Source organism: Phyllobates terribilis, unplaced genomic scaffold (assembly GCF_046119375.1).
Source record: "Phyllobates terribilis strain yellow unplaced genomic scaffold, ASM4611937v1 Scaffold_1__5_contigs__length_1240528914, whole genome shotgun sequence".
Lineage (NCBI taxonomy): Eukaryota > Metazoa > Chordata > Amphibia > Anura > Dendrobatidae > Phyllobates > Phyllobates terribilis.
The window spans coordinates 211,959,161-211,983,647 of NW_027362761.1; the positions used below are offsets into that span (position 1 = coordinate 211,959,161).

At 44.6% G+C, this 24,487-nt stretch overlaps 1 protein-coding gene across 3 annotated transcripts in view; it reads left to right on the forward strand.

Moving 5' to 3' along the window:
• AOPEP (aminopeptidase O (putative)) overlaps positions 1–24,487 on the forward strand; it is a 731,576-nt gene that overhangs the window by 379,173 nt on the left and 327,916 nt on the right. For all 3 annotated transcript variants that reach the window (XM_073670973.1, XM_073670974.1, XM_073670975.1), the window contains exons 8-9: positions 10,180–10,282; positions 14,456–14,563. In XM_073670973.1, the coding sequence (XP_073527074.1) occupies positions 10,180–10,282; positions 14,456–14,563 (211 nt within the window). The remainder of the gene's footprint in view (positions 1–10,179; positions 10,283–14,455; positions 14,564–24,487) is intronic.

Sequence of the window (24,487 nt, forward strand, 5' to 3'; positions counted from 1 at the left end):
GGTACGCGAGTGCACAGTCCTAAAATGTACGCAGTCAATGGCTGGGAGACACTTACTATTTAAGGCACTTCCATTAGTCTGTTTCCAAACTCGCTTGCTAGTTCTCAGGTCCCCAGTGCTCATATCTCAGTATCGTTGTCCTGTATATCCACACCTGCCGTGCCTACCTGTGTTACAGTTATATCTTCCAGCTCACCTGCCTGTATATCAGCCGTGTCCGCAAACACCTATCTGCCTGTATATCAGCCATGCCTGTCAGCACTTGCCTGCCAGTATTCCAGACGTGCCCGCCAGCACCTGCCTGCCAGTATATCAGCCATGCCCGCCAGCACCTGCCTGCCTCTGTCTCAGTCATGCCAGTCACTATACCTGCCGTGTATACTAATAGATCACAGACTGAACATCAGTCAACAGTGTGATGCAGCAGAAAAAAAGGCAAACACAATTCCGGGATGCATTAACAGAAGCATAGAGTCTAGATCATGTGAAGTAATTATCCCCCCTCTTCTCCTCTTTGGTCAGACCTCATGTGGAATACTGTGTCCAGTTCTGGACACCACATTTTAAAAAAGACTTCGAAAAACTGGAGCAAGCTCATAGAAGAGCTATCAGGATGGTGATCGGTCTACAAACAATGTCCTATGAGGAACGGTTAGAGGATTTGGGAATGTTTAGCTTGCAAAAGAGAAGACTGAGAGGAGACTTAATAGCTGTCTACAAATATCTGAAGGGCTGTCACACTGTAGAAGGATCATCTTTATTCTCATTTGCTCAAAGAAAGACTAGAAGCAATGGGGTAAAACTGAAAGTGAGAAGATACAGATTAGATATTAGAAAAAACTTTTGACAGTGAGGGTGATCAATGAGTGGAACAGTCTGCCAAGAGAGCTGGTGAGTTCTCCTTCAATGGAAGTCTTCAAACATTGGCTGGACAGACCATGGGGTTGGACCAGATGACCCTGGAGGTCCCTTCCAACTCTACCATTCTATAATTCTATGAGTAGAACAGGCCAGACATGGCAGTATGTATGAACTGCATGTGCACTGACTGATAGTTGAGAGTCACAAAGGGAAAAGCTTATCACTTGCTAACATACAACAGTGACTAATGGCTGCCCATTGTCCTTAATATAAGGCCTGAAGAATAACAATCACACGTCGGAGACATGCCACTTATCTGGACATTGATTTCCTTGTTTTCCTTCTTTTGAGGGAATTTATGAATGAAATAGGTGTTAAGTCCATTGTGGACTGAAGACCTGTTAGGAGCCAATGTATCCTTTCTGCACATTATATGTTGCTGAGCTCTGTATCACCTTCCCCCACTTTACTGTGTTTTTTATTGTTCTGTCATGATAACTGGTAATTTTCACAAGAAGTTATTGGGGGATTTCTCCAAGAAAATCCTAGGAGTGGTTGACGACAGGAAGTCTGCCAACAATAAATTCTGCAGTGCCTGAGGCTCAAGCTGTTTTGTGAGACTCGTATTTTACAGCTTTTGATTTCCTGATAATGATGCAAAGAAATACAAGCTCACGTGAGACAAAGCCGACATAGCTGTGGCATTTCAAGGAAAAACAATAGCGTATTGATGGCTTTAATAGTTGTGTAATCTTTGCTATAAAATAGAACTTAACAGATATATGTCTTCCTGCCAGATTATTTCACCAAGGGACATCTGAGGTCACGATAACACATCCTGAATGCTATAAACGGTTCTTGTAGATCACCTCCATGTTGCTACTGAGAATTCTACAGAATTCTGCTACAGTTTGCTACAAACATGCTTTACCATCATGTTTATCTGTTGTACAAAAATTTCAATGGTGTTCTCCCAACTTGTTAACAGTCCCTATACAATAAACTGACCACAGCGTGTTCCCCAGCTGAAACCTCTAGTGAGCTGCTGTAATCTGTGGGCGAAAATGACTTTATAAGTACAATTTGTCTGCAGTTCCATCTTTGGAAATTAAAGGGGTATTCCCATCTCCAATACCCTATCCCAATATGTAGTAGGTGTAATAATAATAATAGCAAATTCATCCAATTAGAAATGTAGTATAGTTCTCCTGATAACCTATGTTGCTTACTCCATGTGCAGGCCATTGCAGTAGCTTAGGTATCCATAGTTACGACTACTAGCAGCTAACTAACTGTCACTATATGAGTGGTCATAACCATGGATACCTAAGCTATTGCAATGTCCTGCACATGGGGTAAGCAACATAGGTTATCAGGAGAACTATACTATCTTTCTAATTGGAGACATTTGCTAATATTATTATTATTACTCCTACTACTCATTGGGATATGATCTTGGAGATGGGAATACCCCTTTAATTTTGAAAGATGGAACTGCAGACAAATTGTACTTATCACCCCTGCCCTCGTTTTGCAGTCATATGTTTCCCTTGGGTAGACCTTTTATATGCTGCATATGAAGTGTACTGGGCTCCCTACACTGAACACTTGCAACTCATTCATTCTGCTTTAAGAGACTCTAGCAGTCTTCTAATTTGACATTGTCTGTATAATTTAGGACAGGTTGTTCAGAATTAAAGAAGTCTGGTAAAGAGTTAAGAATCTTGAAGAGAGTTACCAGTGTGATGTGTAATGGCCGATCTCTGCTCTCCTGATCTCACTGCAGAGCTGTGTGTGATTATAACTGACACATCTGCAGGTTCCTCTCAGCTCCAACTTCCAGCTCACAGGCAGGCAGAGCTATAATATTGTTACAATACAGCAGAGCTCAGAGAGCTGCAAAATGTGTTTGAAAGAAAACAAATTTAATTTCTCCTGTTCTGTGTTAGTTACAGTACTTGTCTCACACTGATTACTTCAGCCTTCATGTAAAATAAAATATCTGGAGGCAGAGTTATCTTCCAGACAACATCCTCCCCAGAGGCTGGAAGAGGTCATTTATATATAAGAAAAATGTGGATTTCTCTGGAATAAGACTTCAGATCCCAGATATTAAGGTATAATTTTATTCAGCTTCCTATGACCTACATGCCCAAATAGACGGCTTAGGAGGGTTGGTCCTACTAACAGATTTCCTTTAAGAAGAGTTGTTACTGCTGCTGTGTGTTACGGATCCGGGTTGTGGAACCTCTGTGCTGCGGTGCAAGGAGGGACCAGAGGGGCGTAACTAGGTATCAACTCGGACTGACCAAGGTCGTACGGCGGCTCAATCGACTCCGTGACCAGGGAAGCACCGAGCAGAGGGACCAGGTGCTACTCTGGGACCGACCTTCTATGAGAGCAGGTGACTCCCACGGGTCAGAAGGCAGGGACTGACCGGTACAGCAGATGAGCACGGCAGGCAGGCTGATGGGTGATCCGGGTAGACGGACTGGCAGACACGGCAGGTAACAAGCAGGAGCCTCCAGGTAGGCTGGCTGGTAGGCACGGCAGATAACAAGCAGGAGCCTCTGGGTAGGCTGACAGGTAGGCACGGCAGGTAACAAGCAGGAGCCTCCAGGTAGGCTGGCTGGTAGGCACGGCAGGTAACAAGCAGGAGCCTCCGGGAAGGCTGACAGGTGATCCGGGTAGACGGACTGGCAGACACGGCAGGTAACAAGCAGGACCCTCCAGGTAGGCTGGCTGGTAGGCATGGCAGGTAACAGGCAGGTGCTTGCAGGTAAGCAGGCGGGCAGGGCCCATAGACAGACTGGCGGACTGGTAGACAGACTGTTGAGCTGGAGAGTAGACAAGCTGGCGGACTGGACTGGTAGTCAGGCTGGCGGACTGGACTGGTAGTCAGGCTGGCGGACTGGATCTGAGGGCTGAAGCAGAGTTCTACACACAAAGCTACAACCTTGCACGGACACCTCCATTTTGGAGGAGGTGCCTTTTATATGAGAGGTCCTCCGGCCATTGGCCGGGGACTCCTTAGGACGGTGCGCGTGGCCCCTTTAAGAGGGAGGAAGCACGTGCCCTAAGCACAGTGCCCGGCAAGCTGCGCGTGCCGGCAGAAGCAGGAGTGCCAGAGGACGCCGGGCGGGGAGCGTGGCGGTAAGAGGGACGGTGTCTCTGCCTACTACAGTACCCCCCCCCTTACGCCCCCTCTTTTTTAGGCCTGAAAGAAATTTTTTAAGGAGAAGCGGGGCGTGGATGTTCTATCTGGGTTCCCAAGTTCTCTCCTCTGAGCCAAACCCCTTCCAATCCACCAGAAAAAAGGTTTTTCCTCTTACCCTCTTGGTGGCCAGAATGTTCTCTACCTCATAGACGTCCTCAGCGGAGACCGGAGCTGGGGAGGTACCTGGATTGTCAGAAAAAGAATTAAGTACAACTGGTTTGAGGAGAGATACGTGGAAGGAGTTGGGAATCCGTAAGGTGGCCAGGAGTTTTAACTTGTAGGCTACTGGGTTGATTTGCTTGAGGACTTCAAATGGACCGATGAACCGTGGGCCCAACTTATAGGAGGCTATTTTGAGACAAACATGTTTGGAGGAGAGCCAAACCTTGTCTCCCGGACGGAATTGAGGCGGATCCAGACGTCTCTTATCAGCATGTTTCTTCATCCGCTCGGAGGACTGAAGAAGTGCGGATCTAGTGTCCTCCCAAATAGTGGAAAATTCACTGACCAGAGACTCCGCGGCAGGGTTGTCCACTGAAGCCGAAACGGGAAACTGAATCCTGGGATGTTGACCGTAGACCACAAAGAACGGGGACTTGGAAGAAGATTTGCTCTCATGGTTGTTATAGGAGAACTCGGCCCATGGTAGGAGCTCCACCCAATCGGTATGGTGAGCGTTGACGAAGTGCCGGAGGAAGCTGGTAATGATCTGGTTGATACGTTCCACATTGGACTGCGGATGGTAAGCAGAGGAGAAATCCAGGGTGACATCCAGCAGCTTACACGTAGCTCTCCAGAAGCGCAAAGTGAAATGGACCCCCCGATCAGACCCAATGTGGAGGGGTAGGCCGTGGAGAGGAAAGATGTGATGGATGAAGTCCTTAGCCAGCACAGATGCAGACGGGAGACCAGGCAGAGGGATGAAGTGGGCCATTTTGGAAAAGCGGTCAGTGACCACCCAAATGACCGTACAACCGGCAGAAACAGGAAGATCAGTAATAAAGTCCATAGCAATGTGTTGCCACGGGGCAGCAGGTACGGGAAGAGGCAGGAGACGGCTGGCTGGAAGATGTCTGGGAACCTTGTTGCGGGCACAGGACGAACAGGCCGTGACTAAGTCTACCACATCCTGGCGTAGGGTAGGCCACCAGTAATGCGGGTAATGTGCAGGAAGGTCTTCTTCTGGCCAGCATGGTCGGCTAGTTTGGATGAATGACCCCAGTGAAGAACCTTCTTATGATCCGGAACCGCTACAAACGTCTTACTGGGTGGGAGACGAGACAGGTCCAAGGGGCCACATTCATCACTTTGGAGGGATCGATGATATGCATAGGCTCCTCCTCTTGATCGGAAGACAGGAAGGATCGGGACAAGGTGTCGGCTTTAACGTTCTTGTCCGCCGGGCGGTAATGTAGGGTAAAGTTGAAGCAGGCGAAGAACAAAGACCACCGGGTCTGACGTGGATTGAGTCTCTGGGCATTTTGTAGATATGCCAGGTTTTTGTGGTAGATGACTACCGGGTGCAGAGTCCCCTCGAGCAGGTAACGCCACTCCTCCAGTGCCAATTTGATGGCTAGCAGTTCTCGGTCTCCTATGGAGTAGTTGCGCTCAGACGAGAAGAAGAGCTTGGAGAAGAAGCCGCAGGTTACCATTCTCCCGGATGAAGATTTCTGGGTGAGCACCGCTCCGCCTCCGGAAGATGAAGCATCAACCTCCAGAAAGAACTGTTTGTTGCTATCCGGACGGTGCAGCACAGGGGCAGAAGAGAAGGCTTGTTTTAAGGAGAGGAAGGCCTCCTCAGCTTCGGACGGCCATTCCTTAGCATTTGCTTCCATTCGGGTGAGCGCAGAGATGGGAGCAGTCCGGGAAGAGAAATGTGCGATGAAGAGACGGTAACAGTTGGCGAAGTCCAGGAATCGCTGAATCGCCTTCAACCCCACCGGATGGGGCCACTTTAAGACGGCAGAGACCTTCTCGGGGTCCATCTGTAGACCTGTCTTAGAGATAATATAGCCCAGGAACGGAAGAGAGGTCTGCTCGAAGAGGCATTTCTCAAATTTTACATATAGGTGATTCTGCCTGAGCCTAAGCAGGACCTGACGAACCTCCCTCCGGTGTGTAGGAAGATCCGGAGAGAAGACCAAGATGTCGTCCAGGTACACCACTACGCAAGAATATAAGAGGTCACGGAAGATGTCGTTAACTAATTCTTGGAAGACGGCAGGAGCATTACAGAGACCGAAGGGCATCACACGGTATTCATAGTGACCGTCCCGGGTATTGAATGCCGTCTTCCACTCGTCTCCTTGGCGGATCCAGACCAAGTTATACGCCCCACGAAGATCGAGCTTGGTGAAGATCTTCGCACCTTTAAGGCGATCGAACAGCTCAGAGATGAGCGGCAGGGGGTATTTGTTTTTGGTAGTAATTTGCTTGAGTCCTCTATAATCGATACAGGGGCGTCTTTCTTTTTTACGAAGAAGAATCCGGCTCCACCCGGGGAGGAAGATTTCCGGACTAATCCCCTAGCCAGATTTTCTTCGATGTACTCCGACATGGCCCGGGTTTTGGCCAATGACAATGGGTAAATACGCCCACGGGGTGGAGTGGCACTGGGTGCCAGGTCGATAGGGCAATCATATGGCCTATGAGGTGGCAGTGTCTCTGCCTCCTTCTTGTCGAAGACATCAGCATAGGACCATTAAGGTGCCGGTAGCCCAGGTAAATTAGCCGGAGTAGATGGAGGTCGAGCCGGGCGAACCGGAACCAGGCAGGTCTCATGGCAATCCTGCCCCCAATGGAGCACCTCACCAGATTGCCAATTCAGAACAGGTTCAGGTCTCTTTAGCCAGGGTAGAACTAGCAAAAGTGGGTGAGAGAGTCCGGAAAGCACATGGAAGGAGATCCTCTCTGAGTGCAGCATTCCCACCTGCATGGTTACGGGCTCTGTGACGAGCAAGATGGTCACCGGAAGGAGTCTTCCATCCACGGAAGTGACTGCCAATGGTTCAGTCAGAGGTTTGGTAGGAATCTGATACTTCTCTACAAGGGACTGGGAAATGAGATTCAGAGCGGCTCCGGAATCCAGATGTGTGGTTTCAAAGAAGCGGTTCTCTCCACAGGAGATAGAGACGGACAAAGTCAATAATGGAGAGGATTTACTCTTGCCTAGGATGACCTCTCCGAGCGGTCCTAGACACTGGAGTTTCCCGGCTTCACCGGACAGGAACGGATTAGGTGCTCCTTACTACCACAATACTGTAGAAACAGCTCCCCTAGGCTCGGCGTGTTTCTTGGCGAGACTTGACCATCTTGGTCTGGTCGATCTGCATAGGTTCGGGCGAGCGTGCCCGGGGAGTTGCTGGTTGGGAAGCCGGTTTCTGGAAAACAGGAGCAAGACGGGGAAATCTTCTCTCCCGGGTAGTCTCCTTAGCACGTTCTAGGAAACGGATGTCAATCCAGGTAGCTAGTGACACCAGGTCATCCAGGGTGGTAGGAATGTCCCGGCCGGCTAACTCGTCCTTAATCCGACCAGAAAGACCCTCCCAGAAGGTGGACACCAGGGCCTCATTGTCCCAGGCAAGCTCAGAAGCGAGGGTACGGAACCTTATGGCATACTGGCCCACGGTGAGACTCCCTTGGCAGAGACGGAGCAATGAGGAGGCAGTAGAAATCCTTCGTCCGGGTTCATCGAAGACCCTCCGGAAGGCAGTGAGGAAAGCCGGAAGATCGGACACCAGAGAATCCCCTCTCTCCCATAGAGGGTTTAGCCATGTCAATGCTTCCCCGGTGAGGTGAGACATGATGAACGCCACCTTGGACAGGTCGGAGGGAAACTGATGTGGCAGAAGTTCAAAGTGCGGCGTGCACTCGTTCAAAAAGCCCCGACATAGGACGGGGTCACCTCCAAAATGAGGAGGCGCAGAAAGCCGGGGTCCTAGGCTGGATGCCGTGGTATTGGTAGGCACCGGCGCTGACAGAGCGGGTGTCACTCGACTCGAGTTGGGCACAGGTGGAACAGACAGCATGTCCAGGCGAGAGTTGACAGACCGTAGGTAGGTCAGGATGGTTTCCTGTTGGGATCTCTGACGAGAAACCTCCTGGTACAGGTCAGCAAGCGAAGGGGCCTGGGGGCCACCGGGTTCCATGGCCCGTGCAAACTGTTACGGATACGGGTGGTGGAACCTCTGTGCTGCGGTGTAAGGAGGGACCAGAGGGGTGTAACTAGGTATCAACTCGGACTGATCAAGGTCGTACGGTGGCTCAATCGACTCCGTGACCAGGGAAGGACTGAGCAGAGGGACCAGGTGCTACTCTGGGACCGACCTTGTATGAGAGCAGGTGACTCCCACGGGTCAGAAGGCAGGGACTGACTGGTACAGCAGATGAGCACGGCAGGCAGGCTGATGGGTGATCCGGGTAGACGGACTGGCAGACACGGCAGGTAACAAGCAGGAGCCTCCAGGTAGGCTGGCTGGTAGGCATGGCAGGTAATAAGCAAGAGCCTCCGGGTAGGCTGACAGGTAGGCACGGCAGGTAACAAGCAGGAGCCTCCAGGTAGGCTGGCTGGTAGGCACGGCAGGTAACAAGCAAGAGCCTCCGGGTAGGCTGACAGGTAGGCAATGCAGGTAACAAGCTGGAGCCTCCAGGTAGGCTGGCTGGTAGGCACGGCAGGTAACAGGCAGGTGCTTCCTGGTAAGCAGGCGGACTGGACTGTAGAGCATAGACAGACTGGCGGACTGGTAGACAGACTGTTGGGCTGGAGAGTAGACAAGCTGGCGGACTGAACTGGTAGTCAGGCTGGCGGACTGGACTGGTAGTCAGGCTGGCGGACTGGACTGGTAGTCAGGCTGGCAGACTGGACCTGAGGGCTGAAGCAGAGTTTTACACACAAAGCTACAACCTTGCACGGGCACCTCCATTTTGGAGGAGGTGCCTTTTGTATGAGATTTCCTCCGGCCATTGGCCGGGGACTCCTTAGGATGGCGCGTGCGGCCCTTTTAAGAGAGAGGGAGCGCGTGTACGCGCCCTAAGCACAGTGCCCTGGAAGCTGCGCGCGCCGGCAGCAGCAGAAGCGGGAGCGCCGGAGGACGCTGGGCGGGGAGCGCGGCTGTAAGAGGGACGGCGTCTCTGCCTGTCAGGGGGCAGAGACGCCGATACTACACTGTTTTGCAAAAAATCTGCCTGTTTTGTGTTGGGTCTGGTTATGGATGGTCAATGATTTATTTAGTGTACAATTAGAAAAATGACTCCTTTGTTGCCAGTAATTTAAAGTGTTTATCCTTGATTCTAGGTGTCCGAACATATTATACTCAAAGTGTTTTTGACTTATTTGCTATGTTTTTTTTTTACAATATTTTATTATACAGTTTAGCAAAGATTATCAAATATAGGATCATAATAGTGCTAAATAGGCTGGGGTAGGCAGATTGTCAGTATTTTGTATAATACAACAAATAGTGTATGTCCTTGAAACATGAAATCGTTCTTATTGCATCTCACCTTTCTAAATATGGAGCTAAGAACTATTTTAACTTTTCTTTCTAATCTATTGCTCCCTTATCTGTTACCTAGAGTAGGAATGAAAAGAGCCTTTCTTCTGACAGGCTTTGTATTGTGAACGTTTAAATCAATACTTGAAATGGAATAGATGTACCTTGTGCTTTAGTTATTGTGATGACTTGGGAATCATCCAGGTTAAGAATCTTAAATTTGTCTCCTACTATAGCATTACATTTTAGAACAAGACGTTTTTTAAGTGTTAATTGAAATTTATAGATTTATGTTTAAATATGAGGTTATTGGACATTACATTTTTCTTGACAAGAGTTTTGACAGTATTGTAGACCGCCATTGTGTTTTTCCAAATAAAACTATAATCGTCATTTCTCAGTTTTGTTATCTCAAACTGATTTTCTTTTACTTGTAAATTATAGGAAAATGAAATTCAATAACAATAGGTGTCGAAAATTTCAATTGACCTTCAATGCGATACTAAACAATGGCTGATAATAGTAGATTCCATAGGTTTTTTAGTATTTGACAGTTTTATTTTAAATAATTTACGCTGCTTATTGTGTTTATATTTGTCACATTGTTAGACCACAAGGAGAATCCACTGGTGAAGTCAGTGATTCTGGAGCTTCCATAGTACGGCACGGCTTAAATGCAGATAAAACTTTCATGCAGGTGCATTACCTGAAGGTTAGTAGTTAAATGTTTAATTTTATTAACGTGTGTGGACACTTGAATATCACATCTGTTTGAGCTTGTTGGACATCGCATTCCATTGCAGCAAAAACTAATCAAACCATGTGTTTATGGGTCATGTTTTTATACAACTCAGTCATACTGAAACTGTAAAAAGGCATTGCCAAACTATTAGTACAAAGTTTACAAATGTCTGCAATGTCTTTATATGGTGAAGACCTAACTATTTACTGGAAATAAGACTCTTAGGACAAACCATGAGAACCAGTTGCATACCGTTATTACTCTTCCACCTAATTTAACAGTAGGGACTATACATTCCGGGTGGTGGCATCCTCCAAGCAAATGACCATCCTATTTTCACCCATCATCTTCACCCATCAGACTGACAAATGGTGAAAATGTATTCATCACTCCAGAGAACAACTCCAGCTTAACACGAGTACAACCGTCACTTGGCTAATATGCAGCTACTCAACCAGTGAAACCCCTTGTTGAGAAGCTCCCAACATGAAGTTCTTTTACTGATGTCATTTCTAAAGGCATATTGGGACTCTAGCGAATGATGCTGATGCAACATTGAAAAATCAGTTTTTACTTTACTTGCTTCAAGCACCCATCAGCACCCCTTCTTTGTAAATTTGTGTGGTCTATCTCTTCTTGGTTTAACTGTTGTACTCATAGACGCTTCTACTTCTCAATACTCACACTTACAGGAGCAGATCTTGCTGATCTGAAATTTCACAAACTGAATTGTAATCATCAGAATGTGACCCATTGTTCAAATCAAGATTTTGTTTAATGTGTATTTTTTAATTTGGGTAATTGGTTTTTTTTTAATATACATCATGATCTTTATTAAAAAGCAAAATTAGTAATCTTGCAGTTTTCACACTGGCCACTGGGGCTTTTTTAGACTTCTACTTTCTGTCACAGCTGATAACTCATGATCCACCAATCACAATAGGTGATGTCACAGCCCGGTTGACCATGCCCCGCCTCCTGTCACAATCACCACTGCAAAGGCTCATCAGATGCTTCTAAACAAAAGATAGGGTCTGGGTCTGACCAAAGTGGCTATGTACAAATATTATTTTCTGAAGGAACAAGAAGTTAGAGTCTAAAAAAGCCCCAGTGGCCAGTGTGAAAATTACAAGAATTGCAATTTTTCTACATTTTATTTTTAATAGAGATTGTGATATGGAAAAAGAAACATTGCCAAAAAATATACATTTAAAACAAAAACCTGATTAATTCAATAGATCATTTTCTGATGATAGCTTCCTTTTACAGTCATTGAGCTCTTCAGTACTCTCTATATTACTATCTGTGTTTCTCTATAGTAATTTTATTGCATATACAGTACATACACTGATCAGCCATAACATAAAACCATTGACAAAAGTGGTTTTATATATATTTAGGCAGCAACTGAACAGCTAGTTCTTGAAGCTGATGTGTTGGAAGCAAGAAAAATGGGCAAGGATACAGTTCTTTATGGACTTTAAGCCCTTACCGACATTGGAAGTACTGGTACATCCAATGTCGGCTCCCCTTCTTTTATGAACTGAGCTTGCATTAAGCCGAGCAGGTGCTGCCTGTGTTACTCAGCCAGTATCTACCTCTAACAGCCAGGATCGGCCTTAAATGGTGCTGTCAATCTCCGTCGTTTCACGTATCAATGCCCCCCACAACCCCGCTAGGTGCAAAGTGCCAATTGGCTGCCAATGCAGCCAGGGGTCAACTAAAGACTGCTAATGCCTGCAATTATGGTGGCTGGCATTCATAGGAGACCATGATTTTCACTATACACCATCAAACTATAGTATTGCAGTATGTAGTGTGAGTCATCAAGTGATTGCAGGTAAATGATGTTAAAAATTTTTGAACCATCCCTCTTTTTCCCCTTTAAAAATACAGAAATGATAAAAATTAAAAAATAAACGTGTGTCCATAAAACACTAAACTATCACAATATAAAATTACTTAACCTGACTGGTAAATACTGTAAAGGAAAAAAAATGCCAGAATTGCGTTTTTTTGTTCACCGCAGCACCACAAAAAATGCAATAAGAAGAGATCATAACTTCATATCTACCCCAAAATGATATAAATAAAAAAGCCAGCTCTCACACAGCTCCATCAACCAAAAAATGAAAACATTACGGTTCTCAGAAAATTGTGACACAAGAAACATTTTTGTGGCATGCATATACAATGTTACATTGCCACTTATGCAACTAAATTTTGTATCAAACCATGTGCTTTCGCTCATGGAAACTTTTGTTCCTAATTTCATTGGATTCTCTGAGTAAGATAATGGACCCTGCCACACTGAAAAAGTGTTCAGGTATTGTTTAAGTTACATGATGAAAAGTTCAAGTTGTTAATTTGGCCTGTAAATTTCCTCGGAAGCTTGGCCAGTCTGGGACTAAAATTCCATCTTGGCATTTAAATGCACACATGCCCATGTAGCCCCCAACACCCACTTCCACAGATGGGGATCTTTGTTACAAATATGACCTTTCCTGATGTAGTAATAGTACCAATAATACTGCTATAAAAGGTTAAATAATGCCACAACACTATGGCTTTGCAATACCACCACATAGGGAATTGCACCATTCCGATTATTGTCAAACACGTCTGTAGCAAGACCAATATTACCATCAATTCTACAATGACACAAAAAATACCACCAGACCTTAAACACATATTAATTGAATTCTGCTCAAATTTTATTTGCCAAAATGCTGATTCTTTTATAATTGTGCATGTGCGCAGGCTCAGCAAACTGGCGGCAGCTGGCCGCCATTTTACAGAACGTTAAAGGGCCATCAAAAGGTTTAAAAAAGAATCCTTATACTCACCTCACCTATCACCTTTCCAGCCCCTCTGCTCCTCTCCGTCACCCATTAGGTCCTCATTGTATCTACTGATCAGCACTGTGGCGCACATCATGAACTTTTCCACACTTGTAAAGAACCCACCCGGGCCTCATCAAAGCCGGAAGTCCCAGCCTAGTGTGAAAGGCCAAGGATTAAAAGATTTCTATACGAGCAGCTGTATGTCTCCTTTTATTAATGACCCTCATTGTACCTCCTTTTAATAATAACCCCTGGATTGTGTCTCCTGTTAATAATGACCCCCAGCCTCCCATGTTGTTCCTATCTCTAGTAATAATAATGCCGCCATTGTGCCTGTCAGGAATGAAAAAAACAAATGCTCACCTCGCCCTACTGCCATACCAAGATGATACTCTGCTCCTGTGGAGTTTTTGAAGCAGAGAAGGCGGCGAAATCTATTGATATTTTCAGGTCGCCTGACCTCCCTTATGTGGCATGAGCCTTGCAGGACAAAAGCTGCTTGCAGCCTGACTAAGTGGTGGAGCAGGGAGGTGATGGCTCTCTGCTCAGCTACAGTTGTTAGCAGTATTGGTGTCATTGAAACGGTTGTGGGTCGATGCGTCCCATTGCCGTAACGGCATTTTCGAGAATTTCCAGATAGCTAGTGCGACCTTGCTCATAAGTAACTGTGGAATATGCTGGAAATATAAATCCAATCCAACTGTAATAAAGAATCTGCTTCTAATTTATTGATGGTAGAGAAAAATTCTACAGGGCACATTCAGAGGATTAAGTAGCAGGAAGGGTAAATACAGTACATTATGATAGGTGGTTTTAATACTAGGCAGGTGGTTTTAATATTATGGCTGATCAGTATATATTTTTATCAAACTGAAAACCAATATAGGTATTTACAGGGCATGTTCATGACAACTGGACGTCAATCACAGATTTTTCTCATGCAAACATCCAAGAAAAAGTGAACAACATGGAATATGGACATTGGCCTTTATTTCTCCATATGAACCCAAAATTGTTCTCAAGAATTAGAACATGTACCACATTTTATGTATACATTAAGCTTTTCTTACATTATTCTGCCCATAGCACTGCCACTATACAGTAATGTTCCTTTGTAGCATATTATTGTACTAGTAATTAGTAATATCACAATGATGCATTACTATTTGTGATTCTTTATATGACAGAATGTTAGTTCAGATTACTATTTATTTTGTGGTCTTCATTATGCCCTATGATTTAATTTATGCATCCTGGATTACTTTCTGGAATAACATCTTTGTTGCATTTTCATTTATAGGGTTATTTTCTACTACGATATCTTGCAAATACCATAGGTGCAGATACTTACTTTTCATTTCTGAGAAGATTTGTGAATCTATCTCATGGACAATTGATACTTTCTCAAGTAAGTTTAAAAAGTAATGCACTCATTATTATAAAGGTCAATAGCATGCTCGTTACTCAAGATTTAAGAGCATGCTCGGGTGTTATCCGAGTATTTTCAGCATGCTCGGGTGTTATGTTTTACTCCCTCTGTGCGCATGATTTGTGACTGTTTGTCAGCTTTAATACATGTGAGGAATGACTAAGAAACAGGCATTCCTCTTATGTATTAAAGCTGTCAAACAGTCGCAAATCATGCGCAAAGAGAGACTCAAACACAACACGCGAGCACGCTGATGATACTCAGTGAGCACCCGAGCATGCTCGCTGAAAGGGTTAACAGAACATGCTCGCTTATCACTAGTCAATACACCTTAACTGAGTACTCAGTTAATCAAGGTGCATTGCGATGTTGAAGGAGAATTCTAGTAAAGTAGAAAGAAAAAGGAATGTAACCGGTACATATCCTACATTGAAACTTGGTGATAACTGGTCACGCAGCCTCCTACTCTCTGAATATTTGACAGCTCTTAACTACAATCCTCTTTCATAAAAGTTATTAGGTAATTTTCTGATTAATGGCCCCTTATGCACATGATGAAAATGAACAATTTCAGCCAAAAATGATCAGTCATTGAGTAAAAACTTAAAAACAAACGATCGTTTTCGCCTACTGATCATAGTAATTGTTTGAAATTAAGTTGTTGATGTTTGATTTTGGATTAAAAAAAGTGGATTGAAAGTGGATTAAAATATCTTTTGCTCAAAGACAAATTGTTTCTCCATGACACCCGTACAGCGCGCTGCAATATGATCGTTATGTGCTGCCCTGCCTGAATGTCTGCAGCTTGATTTTTGGTATGCTCAGTATATCAGAAGATTGAATTGTGAAGAAAATAAAGTTAAAGGGCCCAATTCTGATATTTTGTACACCAGTCTTAATGAAAGCATCGCTGGAGTAAAATGCATCTAATTAAATTAAAAAGTGCATGTCTCTTTATGAATAAGACGCATTTCACGACTGCCTTGCACCTCCAATAGCAATGTACTCCAGTGAGGGACTGAAGTACATTTCTGGTGTAATGTAAAGTTGCAGTAAATTTTGATGACTTTTCCAAGCGTGCATCGCCACGCCTTTTCCCACCCAACCTCCAACTACTTTGAAAAAACTAGGATGAACTGGAGTAAAAATGGCAGAAGTTGCAAAATTTTTTGCAACTTAAGATTTCAATTTCAAGATGTTTTACGCCAAGCTGACAAAAACACTTTGATGAATAGGGCCCAAAGTTTGAAACAAAAAATGTGGCTGGTAAAAAATAATAACTATAACAAGTGGTTTCATTTTGTAAAAATGTTAAAAATATTTGGCACATATATGGTTTTGCTGCAAACATCATGACTTAAGTGCCTTGGAAAACTATTCATATACCATGAACTTTTTACTCATTTTTTCATGTTACACCCACAAACCTAAATGTATTTGTGAAATGTAAAGGAAATGATACATGGTTTCCTAAATATTTTAAAAATATAAATCTGAAAATTGTGACGTGCATTTGTATTAAGCCCTCCTGAGTCAATATTTTGTAGAGCAACCTTTCACTTCAATTACTTGTGTCTTTTGGGGTATGTCTCTATTAGCTTTGCATATCTAGAGGCCAAAAATTTTTCTTTGCAAACTTGCTGTAGCTAAGTGAGATGGGATGGAAGCATCTGTGAACATCAATTTTCAAGTCTTGCCACGGAGTCTCAATAGGATTTAGGTCTGGACTTCGACTGGTCCATTCAAACACATGGATATGCTTTGATGTGAACCATTCCATTTTAGCTCTGGCAGTATGTTTACGTTGTCCTGCTGGAAGGTGAACCTCCAGTTTCAAGTCTTTTGCAGCTTCTAACAGGTTTTTTTTCCAGGATTCTCCTGTATTTAGCTCCATCCATATTCCCATCAACTCTGACCAGCTGTCCTATCCCTGTTCAAGAAAAGCATCCCCACAGCATGATGCTGCCACCACCATATTTGATGCTGGGGATGGTGTTTTCAGGGTGATGTACAGTGCTAGGTTTCCACCACACATATCATTTTGCATTTAGCTAAAAAGTTCTACTTTGGTCTCATCTGACCTGAGCACCTTCTTCCACATGCTTGCTGTGTCCCTTTCATGGCTTTTTGCAATCTTCAAATGGAACTTCTTATGGTTTGCTTTTAAAAATCACTTTCTTCATGTTATGCTTCCACAAAGTAAAAGTAAAGTGAACTATCTCAAACGGATACGTAGTTTGGATGTTGCCCATAGGTGCCAGGGTTCATGTGTTGAGACGTTTATCTTTCAGACACCCATACTCCCTGGTCACGTACCTCTCAATATCTCTCTGCATGTACGGCCAAAAGAAACGTTCACGGGTCAAATTTGTTGTCCTTTCCACTCCCAGGTGTCCGATGTTTTCATGGAGTTATTTGAAGACCAACCTACGGAATACTCTGGGTAGTACCAACTGCCAGTTTTGTCCTTTACGATATAGGATACCGTCTTCACTGAGGTAGAGCTTCGTCTATCCTTTAATTAAAACAGATACTGCTGGTGACTCATTATCTCTCTCCTGTTTACTTGGAAACCGATTTTGGTCCACATAACGTAGTATTCTACCAATTATCTGATCTTCCCGTTGTGCTCCATGGATTTTTCCTATTGGTAGTTGTTGAATGGACAGGGGGTGATCTTGTTCTCTCGCTTTTAGGACACCACAATGGTGTGTCTTCCTCTTGATACTGACTTCCTCCGAGCATTCTTACATGAACCCCTCAGGCTCTAGTGGCAGTCTCAACAATCTGTCAGCATCCGCATTGCATTTTCCTGACCTGTACTTGATGCTGAAATTGAAATCAGCTAGTTCAGCAACCCATCTCTGACCCGTTGCATTCAGTTTGGCTGTAGTGAGGACATAGGTCAAAGAGTTGTTGTCAGTGTATACCTCAAACTCTTTGCTGCAGTAGATATTTTCTCTAAATCATTCACAGATAGCCCATTTCAATGCCAGGAACTCCAATTTTCTGGTAGATGGTAATTCTTCTCGGCGTCTGTCAACGTTCTAGAACCGTAACCGATGACTCACAATTTTCCATCTTGATGCTGATACAAGGCTGCTCCCAGTCCAACTTGAGAAGCATCACAATGAAGAACAAATGGTAAGTTGAAATCAGGTTATCCCAAGATGAGTAGTTTTACCAGGCAGTCTACTAGTTCTTCCAATACCTCCTGGTGGTCTGCTGTCCAAAGAATGGTCTGTTGGGACGAAACGGCGTTGTTTCTTTTAAGCCTGGTCCTACCCGCGTTGTTCTTTTTCTCCGTGGGTGTTGTTGTCATCCCCCCCAAGAGGAGGTATAGCGGGGCCGCAATTCTGGAGAAGTTCCGAATGTAAGTACGATAGTAGGAGAGGAATCCTAAGATCTGCCTCAACTCCCCGACAGTAGAGGGCTGCTTGTCTTTTAAGGCCAGTACCGGAGCGATTTCTGCTGGGTCCATGGTATATCCTTCTCCGGACAAAATTTTACCTAGAAATTGAACTTGCCTTTTGAACAGTTCACACTTCTCTGGGGTCAACTTAACCCCATGTTGTTGATACCGCTGTAATACGGTCCTCACGTGTTCAACATGCTACCAGAAGGTTTTGCTGTGTCCAAGTACGGCTGACAGATATCATCCCTCAATCCTTACAAACAGGTCTCCATGCTCCTCTGAAATTCTGCTGGAGCTGAACTGAGCCCAAACGATATGCTGATCCACTCATATAACCCCCACGGTGTGATGAATGCTGTCAAGGGTCTACTGGACTCTTGAACAAACCCTTGATGGTATGCTTAACCCTGATCGAGGACAGAGAACCAGGTACTTTCTGATAGGCTATCCAGCATATCTTGAATCTTTGGTATCGGGTGCCGATCAGGTACTGACTTTCGATTTAGTTCCCGGTAATCACAGCAGAGTCTCAATGTACCGTCCTTCTTCCTAACACAAATAGGAGAGGAATAAGACGACTTCAACTTTTGGACGCAACCCCTGTTGATTAGATCTTGTAAATACTCTTTCACTTCACGGTGTAATGGTTTCGGCACAGACATGTAACTCCTGGTTACTGGGGTCGTGTCTTTCAAATTGATTTTCAATTGCAACGACGGGATGCAGCCTCTATCAGAGTCATCTTTAGAGAATGCATGACACACTTCTCTCAGCATCTCTTTTGCTATCGTTATATCTTCAGCACACAGGTGTTCCAGGGATACTGGGGGATCCCAAGACCCTGAGGTGGGTCGTGCAATTTACTCCCCTGGGCAACTCCTGTTCCTTGGTGGGGAGACTGAATTCACGGTAGACCCCTGTGGGGGTCTCACACTGGCTGGATATACCGTTTTAACGGTTTCAATGTGAACTAACACAGTTTTTGGATCCAGTCTAATTTTGTGTTTCATAGTATTCATCACCGGTATTGTCACTTGAGCAAACCCACAAGTAGGAATCGTAAGCACAGTCTCACCTTGAACTAGGCTTCTGGAAGTTCTGAGGAGTCTTTTGGCACGAACAGTCTTTTCTGGACTTTCTTCCCTGTTCTAACCGGACTCCACACCTCACCCCCACCATCTGGTTTGCAGGGATGATGGTTGGGTGCCAGCCTACCTTGACTTCTTTTAGGTTCATTGTATTCTGTGCTTTCTTTACTCTATGAATCACATTTTCCTCCACAGCGTTAGGTAGGGCAAGTGATGTGGCAATTGCATCCACCACCAGCATCCCTGACTTGTGTTTCGTGATGACCTCACTGATTACATTATAACCCAGGATAGGATCCTCTGCCATGTTCTGATCACTGGTCACGAGAAAAGTTACCAAAAGCTCAATGGTGTTGCTGTTCTTCGTGGCCCTCAGTAGGAAAGTCACTTCCACCCAGCCTATGAAAGGGATTTTGGTCTGGTTGACAGCTTTGCCATGGAGTTCCACTTGTCCTAAGAGTTTTTTTAGGGAACGAGGCAGGTATGTGGCAGGTAGTGCCTTCTAGATTCTTCATTTAAAAGGCTCTCTTGGGCTCCTGTGTCCCACAGTGCTTTTACCAGGAGTCCATCTAGCTGGCACTGTATAAACCACCTTTCACCGATTAGGCTGATGAGGCTATCTTTACTGACCGAGGAATCCTCCTCCCTGGAGTACATCGTTTGACCTCCTCACTGGGCATTAAGTAACTGATGCCCCTGTCTCTCTTGCTGCTGTTGTAGATGGGAACTCACTTGGGGATAGTAGTGACGCAGCCGTTTTACCTCATGCGCTGTTCTGGGGTTTGGTGAGATTTGGATTTGCTTTTGGGGCCTCCTCCGTGTCGCGGTTACCAGTCGCCGCACTGGCAACCTCCTGTCTTTTAACCCAAACGACCATGACCATTGGCATTCCTTGGCATAATGTCCTTCCTCACCACATCTTAGACAGTGGACAGACACCATACTCTGATTTGATGAGCGGCACGCTTCACAAGCCGGGTATCTTCTGTTTTGAAACCCACTCCTGGGTCTGAGGAATACAGGTTCTGGCCTGGAACGAATCAACTTTTTCACCTCAATCAACTCGGCTCGCAGTTCTCCTATTACTTCCTCCCAGTCAGCGCTGGCGGTCCTCTCTTTTGATGGTGTTTTAAGGTTCCCTCTCGGAGGTGGCACTGGAGGGTCTCCATGATGATCTTCGGACTGGCCACTGGGGGTCTCCAACTTCAGCTGACTCATTTTGGTGATTTTAGGAGCAGAGCCTTTCTTTAACTTTTGTTCGCTCTCTGACTCCAAACTAGCTGCCTCATTCATTTTTTTTAATTAGGTCTTCGTCCAGAATGCCAGGATCTTCTAGATACTGTTTCAGCTGCAACTTGATGTCTTTGCTGATTCCCAATGATCTCAAGAACTTCTTCTGGACTAGTCCAGCATCAAACTTCTCCTCCGCTTCTTCATCTCTGGATGCAAACAACAGTCTATCCTTCAGTTCAGTTGCTCTGAACAAGAAACTTTGGGGTGATTCATTATTTTTCTGTGAGAGGTTAATGAGTTGGTGGAACAATTCTGAAGTACTCTCTTCTTTATAGTGCCCTTTTAAAATCATCTTCAGCTGTTGCAAGGTCAATTGACTCTTCATTTCAAGCATACTACGGAGGTTCAGTCCTGGGCTGATCTCTTTCACCATCCCCTCAACGATCTCATCTGGATGGTAGCCTTTCTGTAATCCTGCATCGATCTGGTGCATCAAGTTCATATAACACAGTTTCTCTTTCTGTTCACACTCTCCAATCTGTCCCAGGATCTTGAATTCTTTCCTTATGGTGATTTGTGGTGTTAGAGAGGGCTGTCTTCCTGATTTATCTAACCCGAGCAAGGTAAAGGTCCTGTCTGAGTCAATCACCCATTCAGAGGTTTTGGTCGATTCCTGCAGGGCTGTTGTTAGGGCTTTGAATTGTTCTTTCAATTCCTGTAGTTCTGTATGCGGACGGAGATTCCCGCTTTTGGTAATTGGTGCCACCCCTCCAACTTCAACCTGGTTAGAAACTGTGTTACCTCCTGGAGGAACATCCCCACGACATCTTTAGCTTCTTTCTCCCCAGCTCATCCATTTTTGCATTAATAGCAGCTAATAGTTGCCTACGGTTGCGCTGCGTTGTGCTTGAGAAATCTGCTCTTCTGACATCTTTATATGTTCTGCTACTGTTCTCAATTCTTCTCAGGTTAACTGAAGAAGCAGCTCACTAATTCTGTCCATTTGTATTTCCACATGCATTGCTGCTAGTGAGTTTTCTTTAGGGCTGGTCCCCTTTAACTGGTGTAGCAGAGTTGAATTGAGGTGCTGTGCTGCTGTGTTTTTCCAGACACTTTTCCTCTTCTCCCTCTACATGCTAATTCCCGCTCAGGATTCCCCGTACGGGCCACCAATGTTACACGCACACCACCTAAGTTCAGATAGGGGCGAGACCAGTTACATGAATTCGTTGGAATCCTGCGGGAACCGTTATTCTGGGTGACCATAGGCTCCAGCTTCTCTCAGGCACACGATAGATTCAATTTCTGACCAGACACATCTGACAAGAGTCTTTTTCAACAGTTTAACAGGGAATTTACAGTTTAACAATCTTCATTGCAGTACAATCTGAGTTTCTTGAGCAACGGCTCCAGTAATAATACAGTAGTTTATTCACAGGGCACAGTATTAGTCTATTCAGTAGCATAATTCAGCATAGATTAGATCTCTTAGCAGCACACTTCTATGCATGCACAGCCACAGGCTTTTCCTTCACAAGGACTCAATAGTAAACGGCATTCTTTATCCTGCATGGACATGGGGGGGGGTAGGGTTTGATGAGGGAGATTATCCTTATGACAGGATTCCTTCCAGTCCTTATCTTCCTGGCCGACAATACTCCACACTGTTAGCTCAGGGAGTCTAACTGACCTTTGTTTAGCTTCCCTCCTGACCTGAATTCTGTTCCCTTGCCTTCTGTGAGATACATATCATAAGCCACCTTTCTCTTTGGCTCCAACCAGACAGTAAACAACTTCCCCACAATCCCCCTGGGGCTCTGCTAAAACACTCCCTGTCTCCTGTGACTGTGTTAACCCCTCTAGTTGCTGGATGCTTCTGGAGCACAACACTTCCAGTCTCTTGTGCTTGTGTTACTTCTTATAGTTGCTAAATGCTTTTAAAGCAACAGCACTTCTTCTGCATGTCACATCTTTCTTATGGGAGAGTCATGAACACTGACCTTAACTGAGGCAAGTGAGGCCTGCACTTCTTTGGATGTTGTTGAGGGGTCTTTTGTGACCTCTTGAATGAGTTGTCGCTGTGATCTTGGGGTAATTTTGGTCAGCCGACCACTCCTGGGAAGATTCACCACTGTTCCATGTTTTCGCCATTTGTGGATAATAGCTCTTACTGTGGTTCGTTGGAGTCCCAAAACTTTAGAAATGGATTTATAACATTTTCCAGGCCGATAGATCTCAATTACTTTTTCTCATTTGTTCCTGAATTTCTTTGAATCACAGCATGATGTCTAGCTTTTGAGGACCTTTTGGTCTACTTCACTTTGTAAGGCAGGTCCTATTTAAGTGATTTTTTGATTGAGAACAGATGCGACAGTAATCAGGCCTGTATGTGGCTAGGAAAATTGAACTCTACTTCTCAAAGATGTAATAAACCACAGTTAATTTATGTTTTTTTGGGGGGAGGGAGCAGTCACTTTTTCACATAGGACCCTGTAGGTTTGGATTTCTTTTTTTCTTAATAATAAAGATCTTCATTTAAAAACTGCATTTTGTGTTTACTTGTGTTATCTTTGTCTAATATTTTAATTTGTTTTGTGATCTGAAACATTTAAGTGTGGCAGACATGCAAAAAAATAAGAAATCAGGAAGGGGGCAAACACTTTTTCACACCACTGTATATGGTATCATTATAATAGTACCAACCTATATAAAAGGATGGCTGATTAAAAGAACAATCTTGTACAGCTACACTGACATCAAATAACATGAAAAAAATGTCTCAGTAAATGCAGGAGCCCAAAAACAAAGATATTGCTGGCAGTTAATCCCTTTCTGACATAGAATATTATAATATGCTCAGGGACTAATCCTGCAACATACGCCGCAGATTTCAGCTCTTTTAGGGTAAAGGTTTAAAAGCCAAAAATATGCATGGTATTTAAAGCGCACCTGTCAGCAGGATTGTGCACAGAAAACCACATACACTGCCAGGTGGGCGCCGTTACACTGATTAAAATTATACCTTTGTTGATGAAATCCGTCCCGTGGTTCTTTCAGAATTTTTATTTTCATTTCTGACATAAAGAGATGCTCGTGCTTCGAGGCTGGCGTTTAGGGAGGGGCTTTAACTGGTGCTCTGCTTATGTATTCCTATGTCTGCCTTCTGACATGTCACTGTGCCTTCAGTGACCTACCTACTATTTTAAATGCTGCATGTGTAATTGTGCTCCAAACCTTAAATTTACATGCAGCAAAATGCTCCCCCCCCCCCCTGCCCACACATGAGCTGTGTTATCTCTGTTGCTGAGAGATGCTACAGCGCAAGCGCGGCCGGCGGTGCCATATTGCTGCAGGCAAATTTCTTTTTCCTCCAGCAAAATGGCGCCTGCGCAGTAGCATTTATCGGCAAGCGATAGATGTTACTGCACCACTATCAGTGCCATTTTGCTGGAGAAAAAAGAAATTTGCCTGCAGCAATATAGCACCGACTGCCACGCTTGCGCAGTAGCATCTCTTGATTGCCGAGAGATGCTTCTGTGCAAGCGCGGCGGTCAGTGCCATTTTTCTGCAGGCAAATTTCTTCTCCTACAGCAAAATGGCGCCCGCGCGTGTGCAGTAGCATCTATCGCTTGCCGATAGATGCTACTGTGCAAGCTCAGCTAGCGCTTGCACAGTAGCGCTTGCACAGTAGCATCTCTCAGCAGCAGAGATACTACAGCGCATGCGTGGGTGAGAGGGGCATTTTGCTGCATGTAAATTTCAGGTTTGGAACACAATTACACATGCAGCATTTAAAATAGTAGGTATGTCACTGAAAGTACAGTGACCTGTCAGAAGGCAGACATAAGAATACATAAGCGGAGCACAAGATAAAGCCCCTTCCCAAAGGCCCACCCCGAACCACAGGATGGATTTCATCAACAAAGGTATCATTTTAATCAGTGTAATGGTGCCCACCTGACAGTGTATGTGGTTTACTGCTCACAATCCTGCTGACAGGTGCGCTTTAACGAATTAAAAAACAGTATTATATATTCAGCAATTTCTGGTGAACTCCTTTTATGGGATATTTCTCCCTAAAATCAATGATCACATATATATTATTGGATGGGAAATGCCATGTATGCAGTGTACTTTTGTACAAAATCCAAGGCATACTTACGTACT